The following is a 19913-nucleotide window of genomic DNA, read 5'->3' as shown; positions in this document are numbered from 1 at the left end:
AAAATTTTAAGAGCTTATGTCGTACTTCGATGTATTCACACAAATAGCTATGCCTCAAAGCAATCATCATTATATCAGAATTGAATAGATCATATACGATGTGTTTGGTATAACGGTAAATGTTTTCCGTGGAAAATATTTTCCAAGAAAATGTTTTCTTGGAAAATAAGTAGTAATGAAGCCATAAACTTTCAAACCAATAACTTTTCGGACCCACAAATTTCATAAACTTTCAAAATCGTGAAATTTCGAACCCATAAACTTTATAATTTCTAAACTCGTAAACTTCCAAACACATAAACCTCCGAACTCATAATTTTGGAACTTGTAAAATTTTGAGCCTTTAAACCGATAAATAATAAAATTAAAACTGAAAAATATATTTAAAAAATATTTTTTTCGGGGAGGGGGGCAGTGCAGTGGGGGACGGGGGACAGTAAAATGAAAAAAAAAACAGAAATTTAAATTACCAAAAAATGTAATTTTTTTTGTCGGGGTGTGGGGGGCAAGTGGGGGGGGGGGGGTTGGGGGGGGTGGTGGGAGGTGCAGAAATTTGAAATTGCGAAAAAAAAATTATGGTAAAAAATATATATATATGTTTTTTGCGAGAGTGGAGGAGTAGTAGGGTGGGTGGTAACGGAAAAACTAAAATTTGAAAAAAAAAAATAATTTGGAGAGGGGGTGGGGTGGGTTGGTGAGGGTGGGGAAAGTTGAGAAAGAGTTTTGGAAAATGTTTTTTCTTCTCTTGATAATGAAAACATTTTCCTCCAATTGAGGAAAATGAGTTCATAAGGAAAATATTTTTCAAAACATTTAAGCCAACCAAACATGGGAAAATTTGAATTTCGTTCGTACCAAACACACCCAGATAGTCATGATTCAGTGAATCTAATTTAATTGTTTTGTACCACCTTATACAATTAAGATGTTACATCTTCCTCAATTATATTTTAAAATCTATGCATAGGCAAAATAACACTCGTGCATATTATTTTACATAATAATCCTTTCTGGATTAATTCATTAAGTTGTGGTAGCTGCTAGAGACAATTAGTTTGTAAATCAGCAAAAGAAAGTTGATCTATTTTGAAATGAAATTACTGTTAGTATTGTCACTATTTTACTGTAATTAATAGATTACATCCATTTTTCTTATTATATACGGTCAGTAAAGTATCATATTTACCAAATAATAATATGTATAGGGTCAAAAAAAGAGATTAGACAGGACCCAATCTCAAAAAAAATTAAGTACCTAATGTGAGGAGTAAAAGATTTTTTATGAATATATATATAAGGGTAATTTTGAAAAAAGAAATTAAATTTTTTCTTGATTATATAAAGGGATACTTATTTTTGACAAAAATAAAAAAACAAATTAATTATTTTTGTGGACAGGGAGTACCTACTTTTTAGTTTTGACAATTGATGTTATATTTTTGACCTACCGTCACTATGAGATGATTGAATTACTCCACCGAAGTGGTGTTAGATACTAGGAGTATTAATTAACGGTCCGCCCATTTCACAGATATCACACCTATTTTTCTTATTTTCTTCTCTTCTTAGATATTTGAACTTACGTGTCAAGTCAACCACCAAAATTGAAAAAGAATACGAATAATAAATAAAAGCTACAATTAAGATATTCCTAATTTATAAATTCAGATATACCTGTTGTTACTAAATCTTTACCTTGTCTTTGTTTGACCAAAAAATATTAAATTTTTTGCTAAATTAATTAATGAAGAAAATAAAGGATAAATCTCAGCCAAAAATAATTAACTCTAGATCTAAGCAGATCGATTAAGAGAATAAAATATAATCAAGCTTATAAACTTTCTGAGATCATATAAGATATCAAATATAGATGATAGGCTTACATTCTTGACATATTACCCTTTGATGTAGTGATAAAGACGGAAAAGATGGAACACCATCGACAGTAACGAGATCTATCTTTGTTGATTCAATAATCACAATTACAGAGATTTGTATTCGCTATCTAAACCTTTTCTTGGTTTTCTTTACCTCTTCTCTCTCTAGGGCCCCCTTTTCTTATCTTCTTACCTCATATATATATTATCAGTATTCCCTTTTGTCCAACGGTCCTTAACCAGAATGTCTTCTTTCCTTGATTGTACCTCACGTCGCCTCCCTCAAGTATTACGATGTTTACTTTGCCATACAAATTTTTTGACGACTCGATCTCGGTAGTGGCCGAGATACTCGTTATTATTACACCTTGTGGGTACGACCACGGCTTAGTCGACCCCTTACAATTCCTTCTAGCGTTAATCCACGTATGGTCAGATTTTGACCCATACAGTTAGTCCCTCCACCCGTTGGGGTCGCCTCTTGGCAAGCTCGATGGGCGGACTCTTTTGATTCAAAAATTCGGAGAAATCTGAATGTTTTATGCGAGGGGCGAGAACCTCATGGCGAGGTAGCGACGTGACGCTTCAAGAATTACGTCGGACCGTTATGTCAATTCAAAATTGGATTGGCGTGTCAGTTCAGGATGTCATCAATGTTCCCCATGTGTCATTGTGGCGCATGTTTTCTAAGTATTGTGTCGTTTTCCGTGCCCTTTCCGTTTTCTAACTGGCGGCTCTTGGTTTTCCTGCTCAGGATATTATATCCCTATAAATAGGGGGAGCCTCTCATTTGAATGTTATGTTTATCAATTTCTTAAGAGAGAACTTCACAAGTCTTCTCCTCTTTCCTTAATATCTCATATTTCTGCTAGGATTCGATGTGACCATTGTCTTTTTCCTTCATTATCTTCGTTTCTTTCGATCATAGAAAACAAATGGCTAGTACTTCTTCCCATTCTGATAAAGTCATAGGTGCTCCGGTGCCCGAGAATGTCGTATCCCTACTCGAAGAGGGAGTGGAAGTGGTGGAAGATGAGGGGTTTCCGATGGTGGATGAGGTGGTTCCCCGCTCGAGGAAGGCGAGGAGTGATTTTACCAGCCCTACCGGAGATGAACCGAAGCCCGTTCCTTCCACGATGGATGCTGCGGCGATCACGACATTCAAAGCCAAATGGAGGATCCCTGATCACATTGAAATGGTGTCAGTGGATAAGGACATAGTACATTTACACCGCACAGGCTACTACGCATTTTACGCGTACCTCTTTGTCATCGGGTACACGTTTTCCCTTCCTTCCTTGGTGGTGGATTTCTGCCGCTTCTATGAGGTTTGCCCGGCTCACTTTCTCCGTATGCGTACAAGCTTTCCCTCTAGTTCATCAAGTATGCAGAGCTGGCCGGCCGAGGAATTTCTCTAGGGCACATGCTTTATCTCTTTTCCCCCCATTTTCTTCGAGGTATGATGATTCATATGCGTCATCGAGGAACCAAAAGTTTGGTGGTGAAGATGGATGATAAGGCCAACCGCCGCTTTTGGGAGAGCTACTTATATGTCCGAATAGAGCATGTCGTGTCGAACCCAGCAGGGCTTTCTGAGACGTGGAACTTCGCTCGTGAGTTTTCCTGTTTACTATATGCAATTTTTCTTAAGATGGTCGTCAATTGTCTCCCTTTAAATACTTCATTGAGGATTTGCTTTTGTTTTTGTAGCCGAGAGACTATCTCCCCCGCTTGTTGCCAGTATCCGCAAATGGGTGAGCGTAATTCTCCCTCACACGATGGGGATTCGTGAATGGGTGCCTTTCAATGAGAAATTTGGGCGCAAGCCTCTTACTGGTGAGTTGGCTCGTCATGGTTTTGCTTTCTTCTCTGCTTCATAGTTTCTTTAACCTTGTCGTTATATGATCAAATCTCTCCTTACTGATAGGTTGGAGAGGCGTGAAAAGGACGAGGGTTCCTCCGCTTGCATTCCGTCAACCGGTGCCTTCCGCCTAGTCCGCACCAAGAGCTACTGCAGGCGAGGGCATAGGGAGTCTGTCCACTCGTGAGACCGCGCCCATGGCCTAAGACGTACTCTTGGAGGTTACTTCTCAATCGGAGACTCCGGTCCCCGCAGTCCATTCAACGGGCAAATTTTCTCGCATTGATAGTGGAGAGGCCTCATCGAAGAGACGAATGGTAGTGTTGGAAGGGGCTTTTCTAGCCGAAACACCTTCGAGGGGCAAACCTTGCCTCGACGGTACCCGAAACTGGCGGTGGTTCCAACCTGGACGTGGAGACGACACCCGTTGCAAGCGTTCAAGGGGCTATTATGGCGGAGGGAGGGAGTTCTGAGGCTGCCGTTACTGCTTCGGGTGGCCCATCGACATCTTGGCAGAATCGCGCCCCTTCTTCGGCTAATGAGAGGGGGAAGGGCATCATGGTTGAGGATTATGAATCTGACTCCGACATTGACCCTAAGGATATGAGGATGTTCGAGGAAGGCTTTACCAGGACTGAGGTAAGAGCGAAGGCCTTTCCCGCATACTTGAAATTCTGTCAAATTTCAACCCGTTGTAGGACACGGTGGATTTGGTGCCGCAGTTCGATCTTCTATGCTCCGTCGCTGAAAGCGGATCTCTTCAGGAGGTCAGCGACTCTAGGTTGTCACGTAGTATGGCCGCGATGGGCCTAAGGGTGAGTTCCCTTTTGTTTTCTTTGTTTTGTGACCTTTGTCTTTACTGACTCTTTCTTCCCTTTTTTTTAGACTTACATACTGGAGATCGAGAGCGCTAGTAGGGTTGAGACGCGAGCCGATATTTTTCTGAAGATGATCGAGAAGTATCGGCGGTATCGCAACAGGTGCCGTGAGATGTGTGGGCAGCTTAGAGCGAGCACTAGTACCCATTTTGCCAGAGAGGAGTTGGACAAAAGAGATGATGAACTAATGCGGTCTATCCGCAAATGCAGTGAGCTTAGGGAGCTACTCCATGCCAAAGACGAGGAGCTTGTGGTGGGCAAAGGGGTTGTCGCGGAGTACGAGGACCTTCAGGAGAAAGTGATGTCTTTACAAACTGAACTTGAGCAAACTGTTGCTAGAGTCGATGCTCTCAGCGCAGAATGGGCAGAGAAGGTGGCCGAGCTGGAAAAGAAAGTGGCCGAGTTGGAGAGAGCCAAAGGTGATCGAGTGTCAGCTTTAGGGAGGGTGGTGGCACTAGAAAACACTATCCGCATCCTCAAGTCATAGTAGGAATCTGAGAGGGCGACGACCACGTTGAGGGAGGCACGGTTCAAGGAGAGAATTGGTGAACTTGATCGGGATGCTTTGAGCTTGGGAGACTGAGTTGCGGCTCTTGAAGCTGAGAAGGCATAGTTATTAGCTCAAGCTCCCCTTCAAGAGTCTACATCGACTACTATTCCCCGCCGCATGTATGAGCTATGGGTCCATGTTGAGGCCTAACGTGATATATACAAAGGTTTGTGGGAGGAAGGAAGTGTTCCTGAGGCCGCCTTTGAAGATGCTCGGGCAAAGGCATGCGAGGCTTGTATTGCGTGCAGTTACGACCCTGCGACACCGGAGGCTGGTGAGGGCATTGATATTGAGGATGGGCTTCCTTCCGATGATGATGATGCTGGGGAGAATGGCGGTGGGGATGACGCCAAGTGAAACTTTGTTGCAGCTTTTGTACTTTTTTTTGTTGTCGTTTATTTTCGTCTTTTTCTTAAGGGAATGTTTTGGCCTTTTGTAAGGCGCAGACGCGTACATTTGAATAAAATAGGTGCTTCACCTTTGTTTGTGTATCTTTTGACTTTCTTTCTCCTCTTTCTTTTTTATTTTTTCTTTCTTGGGGAGAAGATCTTCAAATTTCTCCGTGACGAGTCCCTGACCTTTTAATTGGGAATTCAAACGAGGGCGGATCTAGTTTGCTTGATCCGAGCAAAGTCGGATTTCGTTGTGTGAGTTCAAATGAAGTCACTTCGGGTCTGAAAGTTCGGACGAGGTTGACTTCTGATTTGCTAACTTAAGCGGAATCAACCTTGATTTGTATATTCGAACGAGGTCGAATTTAGACTTGCCAACTTGGGCGAAGTCAATTTTGACTTATATATTCGTGCGAGGTTGGACTTAGAGTTGCCAACTTGTGCGAAGTCAATCTTGACTTATATATTCGAACGGGGTCGAATTTAGAGTTGCCAACTTGGGCGAAGTCAATCTTGACTTATGTATTCGAACGGGGTTGAATTTAGAGTTGCCAACTTGGGCAAAGTAAATCTTGACTTATGTATTCGAACGGGGTCGAATTTAGAGTTTCCAACTTGGGTGAAGTCAGTTTTTACTCATATATTCGAGCGAGGTCGAATTTTCCTTTCGTTTGGTGATGGCCGATGGCTGTATGGGTGTTATTCGAGCGAGGTCGAACTTTCCTTTCATTTGGCGATGGCCATAATGGAGTTAATTTGATCGAGGTCAAAATTGTAACCCGTTGTAAATTCGAGCGAGGTCGAACTTTTCTTTCGTTTGGCGATGGACAATGACCGTAAAGGTGTTAATTCGAACTAGGTCGGAATTAACCCGTTGTATTACTTTTATTGGAGAACATTACTCGTCGCTGTATTGTTTATGCATGCATCGGGGTGAGTCCCGATTTGCTTAATTTTGCTTTTATTGGAGAGTACCATGCGTCGGGGTGAGTCCCGGTTCGTTTAACTTTGCTTTTATTAAAGAATATTGTGCGTCGGGGTAAGTCTCGATTTGTTTAACTTTGCTTTAATTAGACAATATTGTTTGTCGGGGTGAGTCCCAGTTTGTTTAACTTTGCTTGTATTGGAGAATACTGTGCGTTTCATGGGCCCATCACTCAGTCCCTGGTTCCGGAGATTCTCTTAATAATGTCGACCTATTCTGAGCCGTTTCTGTTATTTGTAGTACGGTACGACTTAGAGGGCTTTGCTTGGTCATTGCTTGCGAGATAGTATGGTACGGAACATTTTCCTGGTGTGTTTGGTGGCATTTGTTCCTTGTTCGCGTACCTGTGAGAATGCTCGTGTTCCTGTTCTGAACAAAAAAGAAAGCGTGATAAGTTAAACCCAAACGAAATTGCCGGTTACCATAGCCTGGTAAGTCGGTGAAAGGGGGGAACGGCGCTGCAGGGTCGCTTGCTTTGCCCCGTGCTCGAATGACGGTTTCAGATTTGGCAGCCATGTTTGGCTTCGTCATTAGTCGTGTCTAGACTTTTCGCGGGTTGGATTACCTTTCTCATTAGGATATCGAGACCGAGTCCCAATCCGATCCCGTCCGATATGCGCAAACAATAAGGGAAACATGTCATACTTTGTTTATAAATCACATAGTGCATGTGCGTACGAAAATAAGGCAGGATACGCCCGTTATTTCAAAGAATCACACAGTAGGCTATCGTCCCTTCCTAAGAGGTGGAAGTATAGGCAGGTATATAAGGTGAATACGTCAAATAGGATTGCGGTCATGCTAAGTGCATAGTGACCGTGATCCTACTTTAAACATGCATATGACGTGCAAACCCATTGCTACAGATGAGGCGTGAGTTTTGCATAGACATCAGACATAATTTCGATTTTTTGTAGAGATCTGACCTAGATTGATTCGGTTATCTCAAAAGCTTATCTACCACTTTTCGAGTTGATGTCTATACGGAAATGGTGAGGCTATGACAACCTGGAAGTGATACTTGGCTGGTTTTAGATCTAAAGGAAACTAAAAATTTGGCTAAGAAATCCCCACAGACGGAGCCAAATTGTTCGACCAAAAAGTATTAAGCTTTTTGCTAAACTAATTAATGAAGAAAATAAAGGATAAATCTCAGCCAATGATAATTAACTCTAGATCTAAGCACATCGATTAAGAGAATAAGATATAATCAAGCTTATAAACTTTCTAGGATCATATAAGATATCAAATATAGATGATAGACTTACATTCTTGACATATTACCCTGTGATGTGGTGATAGAGATGGAAAAGATGGAACACCATCGACAGTAACGAGATCTATCTTCGTTGATTCAATAATCACGATTACAGAGATTTGTATTCGCTATCTAAACCTTTTCTTGGTTTTCTTTACCTCTTCTTTCTCTAGGAGAGGAAGCCCCCCTTTTCTTGTCTATTTACCTTCTATATATTATATCAGTATTCCCTTTTGTCCAACGGTCCTTAACCAGAATACTTTCGTCCCTTGATTGTACCTCACGTCGCCTACCTCAAGTATCACGGCATTTACTTTACCATACAAGCTTTTTGACGGCTCGATCTCGGCAGTGACCGAGATACTCGTTGTTATTATACCTTGTGGGTACAACCACGACTTAGTCGACCACTTATTATTCCTTGTAGCGCTAATCTACGCGAGGTCAGATTTTGACCCATACAATCTTGTTTAATATGTTATCATGATCCGTGATTTTGTGGATTACAAGATTCCCCCCTCCCCCTCTTTTTTTCCCTCTCTGCCTCATTTTCTCTCACCTACTTTTTCAACAAATTAATCGATTTAATTGGTTTAAAGAAGATAAGAAGATGTGGCAATATCCTCTTCCCAGTTCCCACCTACCAAAATCCCTACCCCACACCCCACAAACCAAGAAATGGATTTGATGGCAAAACCATGACATAGTCTCCATTGCAATGGTTGTCGACAACCAAAAAAATGATTCGTCTATCTATTTTGTCAACAACCGGGAGTCAACAAGGCAAACCTACTCAAACTAATTCATCAAACTAATAGAAAAATCGAGAAATAAAAAACGGAAGACACCAATAGTCTCTAATAAAAGATATTGTTGAAAGTGAATTCTTATTAATATATTACATATTTCTTGTTGAACGAAGCTTACAACAATAAAAACACTAGTACTAAGAACAGAATACAGATATCATAAATAATTATCAAGAGTCACAAATTTTCTTAGAGACCCTTTGAGAATAATTACCCAAAAAAATAAAAATAAAAATACAAATAAACTTAGTGTACCCATAGTGCGACCCCAAGATTTTCCTTTCCTTTTTCTTTCTCATTCCTCTAGCAGAGTGGAAGAGGAGCACCATTCCATTCCTTCAAGCAATCAAGCAAAGGATCTATCAATTTACCTTCATTTATTGCTGTGAAAACCTTGTCAAATACTTCTCCTGGTGACTGCACATTTTCACCTGTCAAGAGATTGGTCCCTAGTTCTTTTCTCACAAATTTATACAATGGATAGGACCTACATTCTTGTATCCTATTAGGAATGGTTGGCTTGCAATTTTCCAAGTCACATCTAGCACTCTCTACTTCCTTGGGCAAGATAGCTTTTAATTCTTCCTCAAATGCACTAATTTTTTCGAAAATTGAAGTGCTAGAATTCTTCTCACCTTCACCATTTAAAAGAGCATGATCCACCAACACTTGTCTTAGCTTTTGAATTAATGGGTAGTTGCAATTGCATGGGTCATCAGCATATGCAAACACATATTCTCTGTCAACCACTTTGAGCAAGTCCTTTTCGCAAAACCTTGAAGGGTGAAGCTCTCCATTTTGGCCTATTGTCAATACTTTCTTGGCCACTAAGCTCACAGCATTTTTTACCGAGGCCTTGAGATTTTCTTCCAAGTGCCTTAAGTCAATAGCCTGGCAAAGTGCTACTAAATAAGTGGATGACATAAGTTTTAAAATATCCACTGCCTCTGCTGTATTTCTTGAAGAAATTAAGCCCAAAGAGTTCACATCTTGATTGTGTTGCTCTGCACTCTGGACATGATTAGTCACTGGATTGGCCAAGAATTGGAGCTCAGAGCAGTAGGAGGCCATTGCAATTTCAGCACCCTTGAAACCATAATCCAAGCTAGGATTTCGTCCCCCGGTTAAATTAGAAGGCAATCCATTGTTGTAATAGTCATTGACAAGTTCAGAGAATTGTGCAAACATGAGTTTTCCAATGGAGGCAAGTGCAAGCCTAGTGTTGTCCATCGACACGCCAATTGGAGTGCCTTGGAAGTTACCTCCATGCAATGCCTTGTTCCTCGAGACATCGATCAATGGGTTGTCATTAACCGAGTTAATTTCCCTCTCGATCATCTTGGTCGCGGCCCTAATGACCTCAATTTGAGGGCCTAACCATTGAGGGGATGTTCGAAGGGCGTAACGATCTTGTTTAGGCTTTTGTAAAGGATCCACTTCATGGATTTTCTTGGCTTCCTTAACGTAGGAACTTCCATCTAAAATGTGTTCCATTATAGCTGCAGCCTCAATTTGGCCAGGGTGGTGCTTCAACTTGTGAGTCAAGTGGTCTGTGAATTCAGGCTTTCCTTGCATAACTTCAGCAAAAAGTGCTGACAAAACTTCAGAAAGGACAGCAAGAATGTTAGCCTCAAATAGAACCATAGAAGCCATGCCAGAACCAACAGCAGTGCCATTCACCAATGCCAATCCTTCCTTGGGCTGCAACTCGAAAAACCCGGTCTCAATACCGGCCCGTTGGAAGGACTGGACAGCATCCAACAATTCTCCATCCGGCCCAGTTGCCTTGGAATTGGGTCGACCCGTCAAAAGCCCAGCAATGTAGGACAATGGCACCAAATCACCAGAAGCTGTGATTGTGCCACGGAGAGGCAAGCATGGGGTGATGTTACTGTTGAGCAATTTGGTTATAGCTTCCAAAATCTCAAACCTTATGCCAGAGTAACCTTGAAGAAGAGTGTTGATCCTCACTAGCATTGCCGCTCTTGTGGCCGAGTGTGGCAATGTGTGGCATGACTCCGTCCCATTGCCAAAGATTCCAGCATTCAAAAATCTGGTTAAAATAAAATTGCATGTAACAAATGAGTTAATTAATTCATACAAAATCACCCCTAACACTAACGATATATGGACATAGACTAAACTTGAAAGTGCCACCTTCAGAAGTACTGTTCAAACCGTCCATCCATTAAATTCTTTCTACAATTAGACAAAAGTAGACCTAAATCTGCAGCGAGTATTTATTAGGCAAAAGCAAAATTAAAGTAACCAGTGAACTAGTGAACTAGTATTATAGCCCGTTTGGCCAAGCTGCAAAAATCAGCTTATTTTGAGAAGTGTTTTTTTTTCAAAAGTGTTTTTCTCAAAAGTACTTCTGGTGAGAAGCAGTTTGTGTTTGGCTAATTAGTTTGAAAAGTACTTCTAAGCAGCAATTAGTGTTTGATCAAGCTTTAAAAAACTGCTTCTAAGTGTATTTTTCTCAAAAGTGCTTCTCAAAAAAGTGCTTTTGGAGAGAAACTACTTTTTTCTGCTTCTCCAAAACTGCTTCTGCTTCTCCTCAAAAGCACTTTTTTCCTTCCAAAAGCTTGGCCAAACACCTGAATTTGAGGCCAAAAGTGCTTTTGGCAAAAAAAAAAAAAAAACACTTTTGGCCAAAAATTAAGCTTGCCAAACAGGCCATTACTTATGTAGGTATTTTTTCATGCTCTCACGTGATTGTGTTTGGGGCTACTCATGTTGGATGATCACGTGGTTTTATTAATGACAGAAATGTCATTTTTGGAGCCCTTAAACTCGGTAACTTTTGTTTAATTCTTCCTTAAATTTCATGTGGTCTTTAATACTTCTCTGAGCTTGAATCCAAGTGGGGTAGTTTTTAAATTTTGATTGTCACATAATCAAATATAATAATTTATTTGTTCCAATTGCATTTTTTGTTGTTTCTTCTTAATATACATTGCATATTTTATCCCAATTATATTTATTTTAGATACAATGAATATATATTCATCTATGTATTTTTTTTTCTTTCGGTCCAAATATATAAAAGTTAGTTGAAGCTTCATTTATTTTAGCCAAATAAAAAGAAGATTTAACAAAGTAATAAAGTACAAATGTTGTATTTTCTACAAAAGAGAAAAAATTAAAGTGTATTTTTACTTTTATTTTCATACAATGACTATTTAATTAAATTATGCAATTTTCTTTTTTGGTCAAATTTGCTAATATTTAGTCGGAATTTTACTATTTTCAGCTAAAATATTTATTTAGCCAATATATGGAGTTCCAACAATATTTTTTTATTAGATGCAATGATAATATATTCTAACTGTGTATTCTTTCTTTTTCTAATCAAATATATAAACATAACTTTGATTAAAATATTATTAGTTTTAGCCAAATAAAAAATTATAGTCAAAATAAATTTGTTTCAAATTTTTTTATACAGATTTTGGCAGGGAAAAAATAATTTAAATAGTTGGCCGGCGGACTAAAAAAGATGAAACCATATTAATTTAAATAGTTGGCAGGTGGACTAGCAAAGATTCTTTATGTTAAGAATATGAAAATTTACGGGCCAAAAGAATAAAATAAAGTACTCTCTTACAAGAATGAGAAAGGGTTTCCTATTTCTTGCATAACGCGTCTAATACTAGTATACAACAATAACAATAATCCAATATAATCCTATTTAGTGGAGTCTGGGGAGGATAGTGTGTACGCAGACCTTACCCCTACCTGGGGTAGAGAGGCTGTTTCCAAATAGACCCCCGGCATCCTTCCCTCCGAGAACTTCCCACCTTACTCTTGAGAAAACTCAAACTCACAACCTCTTGGTTGGAAGTGGAGGTGTCTAATACTAGTATAACTTTTCAAAATCATTGAAGACAAACCTACCAATACCACGATTTTAATTTATTTTAATTTAAAGTTATTGTTTACACTTTTAATAAGATAGACAACTCCACAAATCATTCACCAACCGGGGATAAATTTGAGGGGAAAAACAGTCTTTCCTTTTTTTTTTTTTTTTTGTTAAAGCTGTTTTGTATCTTCTCTCGAATTTTAATCTTGTCTCTTTCTTTCTCATTTGTTTTTTTTTTAAGATTAAGACGTATGAATCTGAATACACATCTGAATATCGAAATATGTATTAAGATTAAGACATCTGAATCTGAATACACATTTGAATATATTAAGATGTGTATTAAGATATGAATATTAAATAATTAAGACTGTTTGATTTTTAACATCTGAAGTATATAATTTATCTTTATTTGAAAATTAATAAACATAAAAAGTTCAAATGAAATACTAACTAATCTAATATTCTATCAATAAAATATATAACTTTTTAAAATATGGTGGTGATGGCTAACAGGTGAATGCCGACTAGAGGCAGTAGTTGGTGGTCGTTTTGGTTGATGATGGTAGTTCATGCTAGTAGTTAGTAGTGACTGATAGTGGTGGCGATTATGATTGATGATGGTAGTAGTGGGTGGTGATATTTAATAATGGCAGTAGTGGTAGTAGTTGTGATTAAGGAAGGTGGTGGGTGGGTGGTGGTAGGTTATAATGATGGACAGTGCCAATTGTAGTTGTTGGTGGTGGCGTGGTGGTGGTGGTGGTTGAGTATGGTGGTGGTTGTGGCATGGTGGTAGTTGATAATGGTAGGTGGTGATAGCAGTTAATAATGAATACGTGATAGCATGCATCTTAATGAAATTAAGTCTCTGTTATAGATCTTAATCATACTGACCTATTAAGACCTATTAAGTGGTTGTGAAGTAAAAAAACAAACACACTTAATAATTAAGATTTGAATAATTAAAATTTAGACTTTAAAAAAAACGCACTTAATATCTGAGATCTGAATGATTAAGATTCAGACCTTCGTTAAGCGCAAACAAATGAGGCCGTTGGTCTCATGTGATGAACTGCCTATGCCTAATAAACGAAACATGGGGAATTTACGTGAAGCCATCTACTCAGAAGCCCTTCCCTTACCTACTTTGCCCCAAACCCCCCAACCGCAACACACACACAAGAGAGAATTCAATAGTAAGTTTCTAGTCGTGCGTAACGAATTTTTACCCTATCAGTATCTTTAAACTTGTTGTTAAAAGATAATCAGTCTATTCTTTCAGGATGTTAATCCTAAAATTGTGTACAACTACTCGTAATTATCTTTTTGATTACTTGTTGGGAACAATAGTATTTTTAGATAATCTGGTTGTCAATGCATAAAAGTTAAACTCTCACCTAATGAGCTCTTTCTGTAGAGCTGCACCTTGCTTGGTCCTCCTATGTGATGTTGCACCAAAACCAGTAGTAACACCATAACTATCAGTCCCTTTATTCATGCCTTCCATGACCCAATCACTGCTTGCCTTAACACCGGCCCGTGCTCCCTCTGACAGCTCCACTTTGACCTCAGTGCCTGAACGGCCGGCTATGGCGGCAACCTGTGCTACCGTTAGCGTCTCGCCGCCTAGCCGGACAGCCGGCTTCCTAAACTCCTCCACCATTTTCTTCACCTCATCAAGGTGGCTACCACTGAGTGCTGCAGCTGCCATGTTCCAATTCAAAGGGTCTTCTTGTTGATGACCCTTAATGCAAAATTCTTGACTAGAATGCCCATTACAATCTCCATTTGCATACTCCATTGCTAAACTAAATATGTATTGCCAAATGAAAATGGAAAATATGAAAGAAAAAGATCAAGAACTCAAAATGTGGTTAGCTATGAGAAACGAAGTATATGTGATGTTTTGATGGAATATAATCTTGTGCAATTAAAAGATACACGTAAGATTTATGTACGTGCAAATAAATGTGTGTTGCGATCTTCGCCCTCTCTCTCTCTCTCTTGGTTGGTGGAGTTAGGAAATTTGAAAGCTTATGGGATTAGCTTAAGCTGAATTTCCTGAGTTTGTTGAGCCTAAATGTGAGAGTTTAAATAGAAATGGAATCATATTGTCATGCTTGAGGGTTGGTTGGGCAGGCCAATGTGTTAGTTGAAAAGCTAGATTGACCGTTGGATTGCACATGGAGATGGACGGCTGCCAAGAAAAGTAAGAGCAAGCAAGCGGGCTTCCTCTCAACAACCACCCTTCAACCCTCACATTCCCCGGGCCCGTATTTTTTACAAATACTGTTTTTCTTTTACACGTCCTTTCAGATATATTAAATAAGATTATCATACCCTTATTTATCATACCCTTATTTATGTATTAAGATATAATTTTTTTTCATTGGATATTTATTCTATTTATGTGTTATCTCCATCTTTAAGAACAATTATTATTAAGGGTAAAAAAAGAAAAAAATAATTAATTTTGTCTTGAACTTCTAAAATGACAATAATTTGAGACAACTATTTTTAGTAACCACGATTGTTAATATAAGACGGATAGAGTAATAAATTAAGATAACAATATATATATATATATATATATATATATATATATATATATATATATTACTCCATCCATTTCGTGTAAGTGACAGTATTTTTAGTTTAGTTCATTCCAGAAAGAATAATAATCTTTTAATGTTGTGAATATATTAATATAATTTTTTTTAAACACTTGGTGATGAGCTTTTATATTTACACAAATATTTTGATATGTTTAAAATCACAAGTTTTAAAAGTTTTATAACCATATTAATGTTATGTCATGTTTAAAACCATAAATTTTAAAAGCTAATTTCTTTTTAAAACTTATAACATATCAAAATTATGTAATGCGAATTGGAATGTAAAGAGTATAATTTTTGTACTCTGTAGTAATAATATATGTAAAATTTCATGTTGCGTATTTATTATATTGGTGTAAACTGCAGTGGGTGAGTTTTTCTCGTAAATTACCTCATGGTTTAAGCCATAATAGATAGTTATGTGAGTCGTCAAATAGATAAGAGGAAATAATGAATTGGGTGTGGTTGGTGAGAAAGAGTCGCACAACGACAGCACCGCGTCATTTGAAGTGGGAGATATGAATTGACCAATTTGCCTCTAATAAAAAAATCATTAACATCAGTTTTCTAATGAGCATTTTTTAGCTTAATAACTTAACCTAAAACTTTCCCTTCACCTGCATGAGCTACCATTTCAAAGAAAGAACACGACTAAAAAATTGCTTAAATACGTTCGATCGAAATCGGTCGAAAATTATAAAATTTCTGACCGCTTTTAATTAATCGGAAAAATGATGGTCGCTAACGTGTTACAACTGAAATCGATCGAAAATTTCCGACCGAAATCGGCCGATTTATTCAAAGCGTTGACTGACTATCAAACTTCATTTACCAATCGAAATCGGTCGGTATTAATAAAAAATTTTTATTTAATTTTCAAATACCGACCGAAATCGGTTGGAATTTTAAATAAATAATAATTTTATTTAAATATATAATTATTTATAAATTGTAATAAATTATTAATTTATTTAAATAAAAAAATTTAAATTCATAATTTTCGATCGAATTCGGGCAGATATTTCAAAAATCTGGAGATTTCATTTAAAATTTCTGACCGAATTCGGTCGGAAATTTTGAATTTCTGGGCAAAAAAAATAAATAGTTTCGACCAATTTCGATCGATTTTCTGGGTAAAAACTGGGCAGAAAATGCCTGCTTTTAAGCTACACCACCTGCCAATTACAACCAATATCCATCCTATAATGACAACATTACATTGCTGCCATTTAACCATAATTAATCAACAACAATAACAATTAACTAACTAATAACAACAACAATAATTATTTAACAACAACGCTAATAACAATTAACCAACAACGCTAATAACAACCACAACAACAACGCTAATAACAACAACAACGCCAACCACCACAATAACTATACAAATGTTCAATAACAAAATAATATCAACAATACAATCATCATTCAAAACTAATCCCAACTAAATATTGACAAGTTCAATACTTTGTTTAGCAATACACATCATTCAATGAGTGTTTATATTGCATCATCTGTATCTTTACTACTAGAACCTTCATCGTCGGCATGGTTCGAAGGATCACGACGAGAAGAATTAGCACATGGGGAAGGCTCACAAGACCGGGGAATGGGGAAAGCACCACTAGCAAGAAGATTGGCCAGCTGACCTTGAAGGAGATTAACTTGTTCGTCCCTCTTTTCTAGCTGAACTTGAAGGGTACCAAATTGTTCATCTCTTTTTTGTTTTCTAGCCTTTGTCTCTTCTGAAAGTACATGGGGGGGGGAGGTGAATTGTTTATTTTTAAACTTAATTGTTACTAGTTGACTAGTTTTCCAATTAGTCAACTAGATGTAATAACTTGATAACAGTAATGACATAATTTAAGATGCTGAAATTAAATGCAGGAATTAAAGACACCAGAATTTTTATACCGGTTTGGATTCAATGTGAATCCTAGTCCAGTCCCCTTGGGTTGCAAGGGAGTTCTTTTTCAGAGAATGAGTTTCTTCGAGTACACGGAGAATGGTGTGATCTACACCGATAGCTCAGTTCCTATATCACTCGTTTCTTTTGATACAATGCCTCACCAGTGTTGTTCTCTCTTTCTTCTCTAACTTGTTACACATCAGGTCTTAGTAGAGCTATAATGTTTGTTTTCAGTAGAACAAAGAGAGAGTATTTGGTTCGATCAAAGTATGTTTTCTAAGGTGTGATTATAAGTTTAAATACTTTGAGAGAGACTTGAATTCTGGAGAGATTTGCCAACCCAAGAGATTTGCTCCTTGGAAAGAGATTGATTCTTTCCAAGAATAAGGTTATCCCACAACGGCTTTAACTGACGAGAGTCTTTAAAGATTTTCCTGTGCGTGATCCTGGAATCTTGATCCTTCCAGATTTAGATAGTTGATTAATTATCTGCAAGATCTTCGATTTACTTGATTTATTTGATTCCTTCAGTTTAGCCTTGATTGATTCCGTCAGTATCAATTGCTTCCTTTAATCATGTCTACTTTCCTTGATTTCCTCTGATTGATTCCTTCAATCTTGTATGCCAATCCATGCGTTCCTTGATCATTGCTGATTGATTCCTTCAATCTTGAATGGTATCCATGAGTTCCTATACAAAGAGCAAATATATTATTTTCATCATTAAAATTAGATCTAACAATCTCTCCTTTTTTGATGATGACAAAATAATATATATGTATAAACAACAGTTGACTTCCCTGTATTTTACTCTCCCACAATAAGAGCAGTTGACTTTGTCCGGTGCTAGTTTGCTTGAGGCATATGTAGTCGACTGCTTCAGGTTCTGTGACTCCCCCTCAAGGAGTGCCAAAGCTAACTTACCCTTAGTCGACTTATTATGTACCTGCACAATACATATATCCTTTCTCCCCCTTTTTGATATCAACAAAGAGGGAATAACAAAACACGACATGTGAAACATGATTCATAGCAGGATGTACCAACAGAGTTAGAACATAACCAAAAAAAAAATATCCACCGACTGATATTTCAGTCCAAAAACAGCACCGCAAAAAAACATTGTCTTAAACTTCCACAGTAGCGACACAGAAAATAGGTAAGAGTATTGCAAATAGCCTCCTTCAGTCGATCAAAGCTGGCATTGGCTGAGACACTCATTCCATCAAGCCTATCATGAACCTCCTTGAATGCCTTGACAGTATTTTCCCTCACTCTGAGAACCGCAACCCGTATCTTGGAGACATCAGACCCTGTTTCTTTAGAGATAGCATGAATGGTACCAATAATGGACTGAGTGGAAATGAGAAGATCTTTGATTGCAAAGAGTTGATTGTCAATGGCACTGAGTTTCTCAGCAAGGTCAGGATCACTATGGCTAGGATGAGAAGCAGAAGGTTTAGGTTTGGAGTCTGTATGAGCAGTCTTGACATCTCCTTCTTATTTCTTGACCCATGGGCCCTCACACACACATACCCCATACTTGCAAAAGCTATGGAGTTGTAAGATTTTGAAACAGAGGTAAAAAGATATGTAGAGATGGAAATATTGTGAGCTTCCAGAATGTGAGTGATTGCCATACCATATGGTAGACTAGTGAGATATTTTGCACTCTCAATCATAAAACTGATGACCTAGGAGGACAGTTTGATTTTGAGTTTGGTCACAAGGCAATATACCAGAAAAGTGTCTCTTAGAGAGAAGGTGGAGAAAAAGCCAATACGGGGAAGCAAAGTGGTTGCAACAATGTGGGCTAAAACACGAGTTTCGAAACTATCACTAGGGCCTATCTAGTTTGGGAGAGATTCAGATGGACACTCAGCAATACATCTCTTGGCTTGATCAAAGGAAATTTCAAAATCATCGGGCCAGGAATTTTTAAAAAAATATTGGGAAACTAGAACACTTACACTAAAAAATTGAATCAAACATGGCACAATCAAGAACAATACGCTTTCCTAACACTAAGGACTCCAACTTATCATACTTACTAGAGCGAAGATTAGCATAAAAAATTCTCACTAGGGGTTCATAGACTTTAGGCGGAGGAACAGAGAAGAACTTCGACCACCTTTGATAAATGAAAAGATACTTTACCTTACAATTTAGGGCTTCCATGTCATCAAGGTCGACTACCCTTCCATGAGCAATAGGCTTGTCTTTTAGGGCAATAAAGAAGTCCCTATTTGGAGAATCCCAGAAATTGAATTCCGACTTAAGAGAACTGGAAAGGTCGTTCTTTGGAGTGAAGGAAACATGGGGTTCTTCCATAGGTCTTTTTCCCAAGGCTTTTTCTCCTAAGGGTTGAGAATGATCAGAGAAGTCCGCCTGAGAAGAGGCAAACCCCTCAGAGTGATCGGACCGTAGGTCTACCTGTTCAGGGGGTTGAGAAGGGGTTTTTGCCTTGGAGCGGGTGCTCTTCCTAGTGGAGGCAGAGGGATTTTTGGGTTGTTTGGCCATTGAAGAAGTTTTTGGTTGGGCAAGTTTTCGGAGAAGGGCTTTTAGGCGATAGAGACGATGGAGATTGAAAAGAAAGTTCAGCATAAAAAGAGGGTTTCTGACGGTTGAGTACAGAAAAGGATAAGGTGTCAGTTGATCAGACACGGTGATTGGCTTTCCTTCTTTGAACTCTGCGACTGATGTGAAAAGAGAGGAAAAAGGAGGGAAATCGGAGGCGTAATTAATGAGTAAGAAAAGATATGGAACATTTGACATACAAAATAAAATAATGGCACATAGGTCCTAATATTAACTATTAATGCAAACAATGCCAAGTAATTCTCTTAGTGAACAAAATCTCTCTTCTAATAAAGGCTTGGTAAAGATATCCGCTAATTGATCAGTTTTTCCA

General features: G+C 38.3%; 1 protein-coding gene across 1 annotated transcript; it reads right to left on the bottom strand.

Annotated features, from left to right (window-relative positions):
- Positions 1-8655: 8655 nt before the first annotated feature.
- On the bottom strand, positions 8656-14538 carry LOC104241192 (phenylalanine ammonia-lyase 1-like). The gene is made up of 2 exons (XM_009796108.2): positions 13873-14538; positions 8656-10663 (listed from the first exon to the last, which is right to left on the bottom strand). Exons 1-2 carry the CDS (start codon positions 14274-14276, stop codon positions 8914-8916), a joined length of 2154 nt encoding a protein of 717 aa, XP_009794410.1. The 5' UTR covers positions 14277-14538; the 3' UTR covers positions 8656-8913.
- Between the last annotated feature and the right edge of the window lie 5375 nt (positions 14539-19913).

The sequence above is a fragment of the Nicotiana sylvestris genome, chromosome 5 (assembly GCF_000393655.2).
Source record: "Nicotiana sylvestris chromosome 5, ASM39365v2, whole genome shotgun sequence".
Classification (NCBI taxonomy): Eukaryota; Viridiplantae; Streptophyta; class Magnoliopsida; order Solanales; family Solanaceae; genus Nicotiana; species Nicotiana sylvestris.
Note: the sequence above shows the minus strand (reverse complement) of the source record. Positions and strands in the feature narration are given on the sequence as shown.

Excerpts from the sequence above, each read along its gene's own strand:
- LOC104241192 (XM_009796108.2), bottom strand. The coding sequence starts at position 14,276 with ATGGAGTATGCAAATGGAGATTGTAATGGGCATTCTAGTCAAGAATTT. Across the intron at positions 10,664-13,872 it reads CTACAGAAAGAGCTCATTAG|ATTTTTGAATGCTGGAATCT; the intron begins GTGAGAGTTTAA and ends TATTTTAACCAG.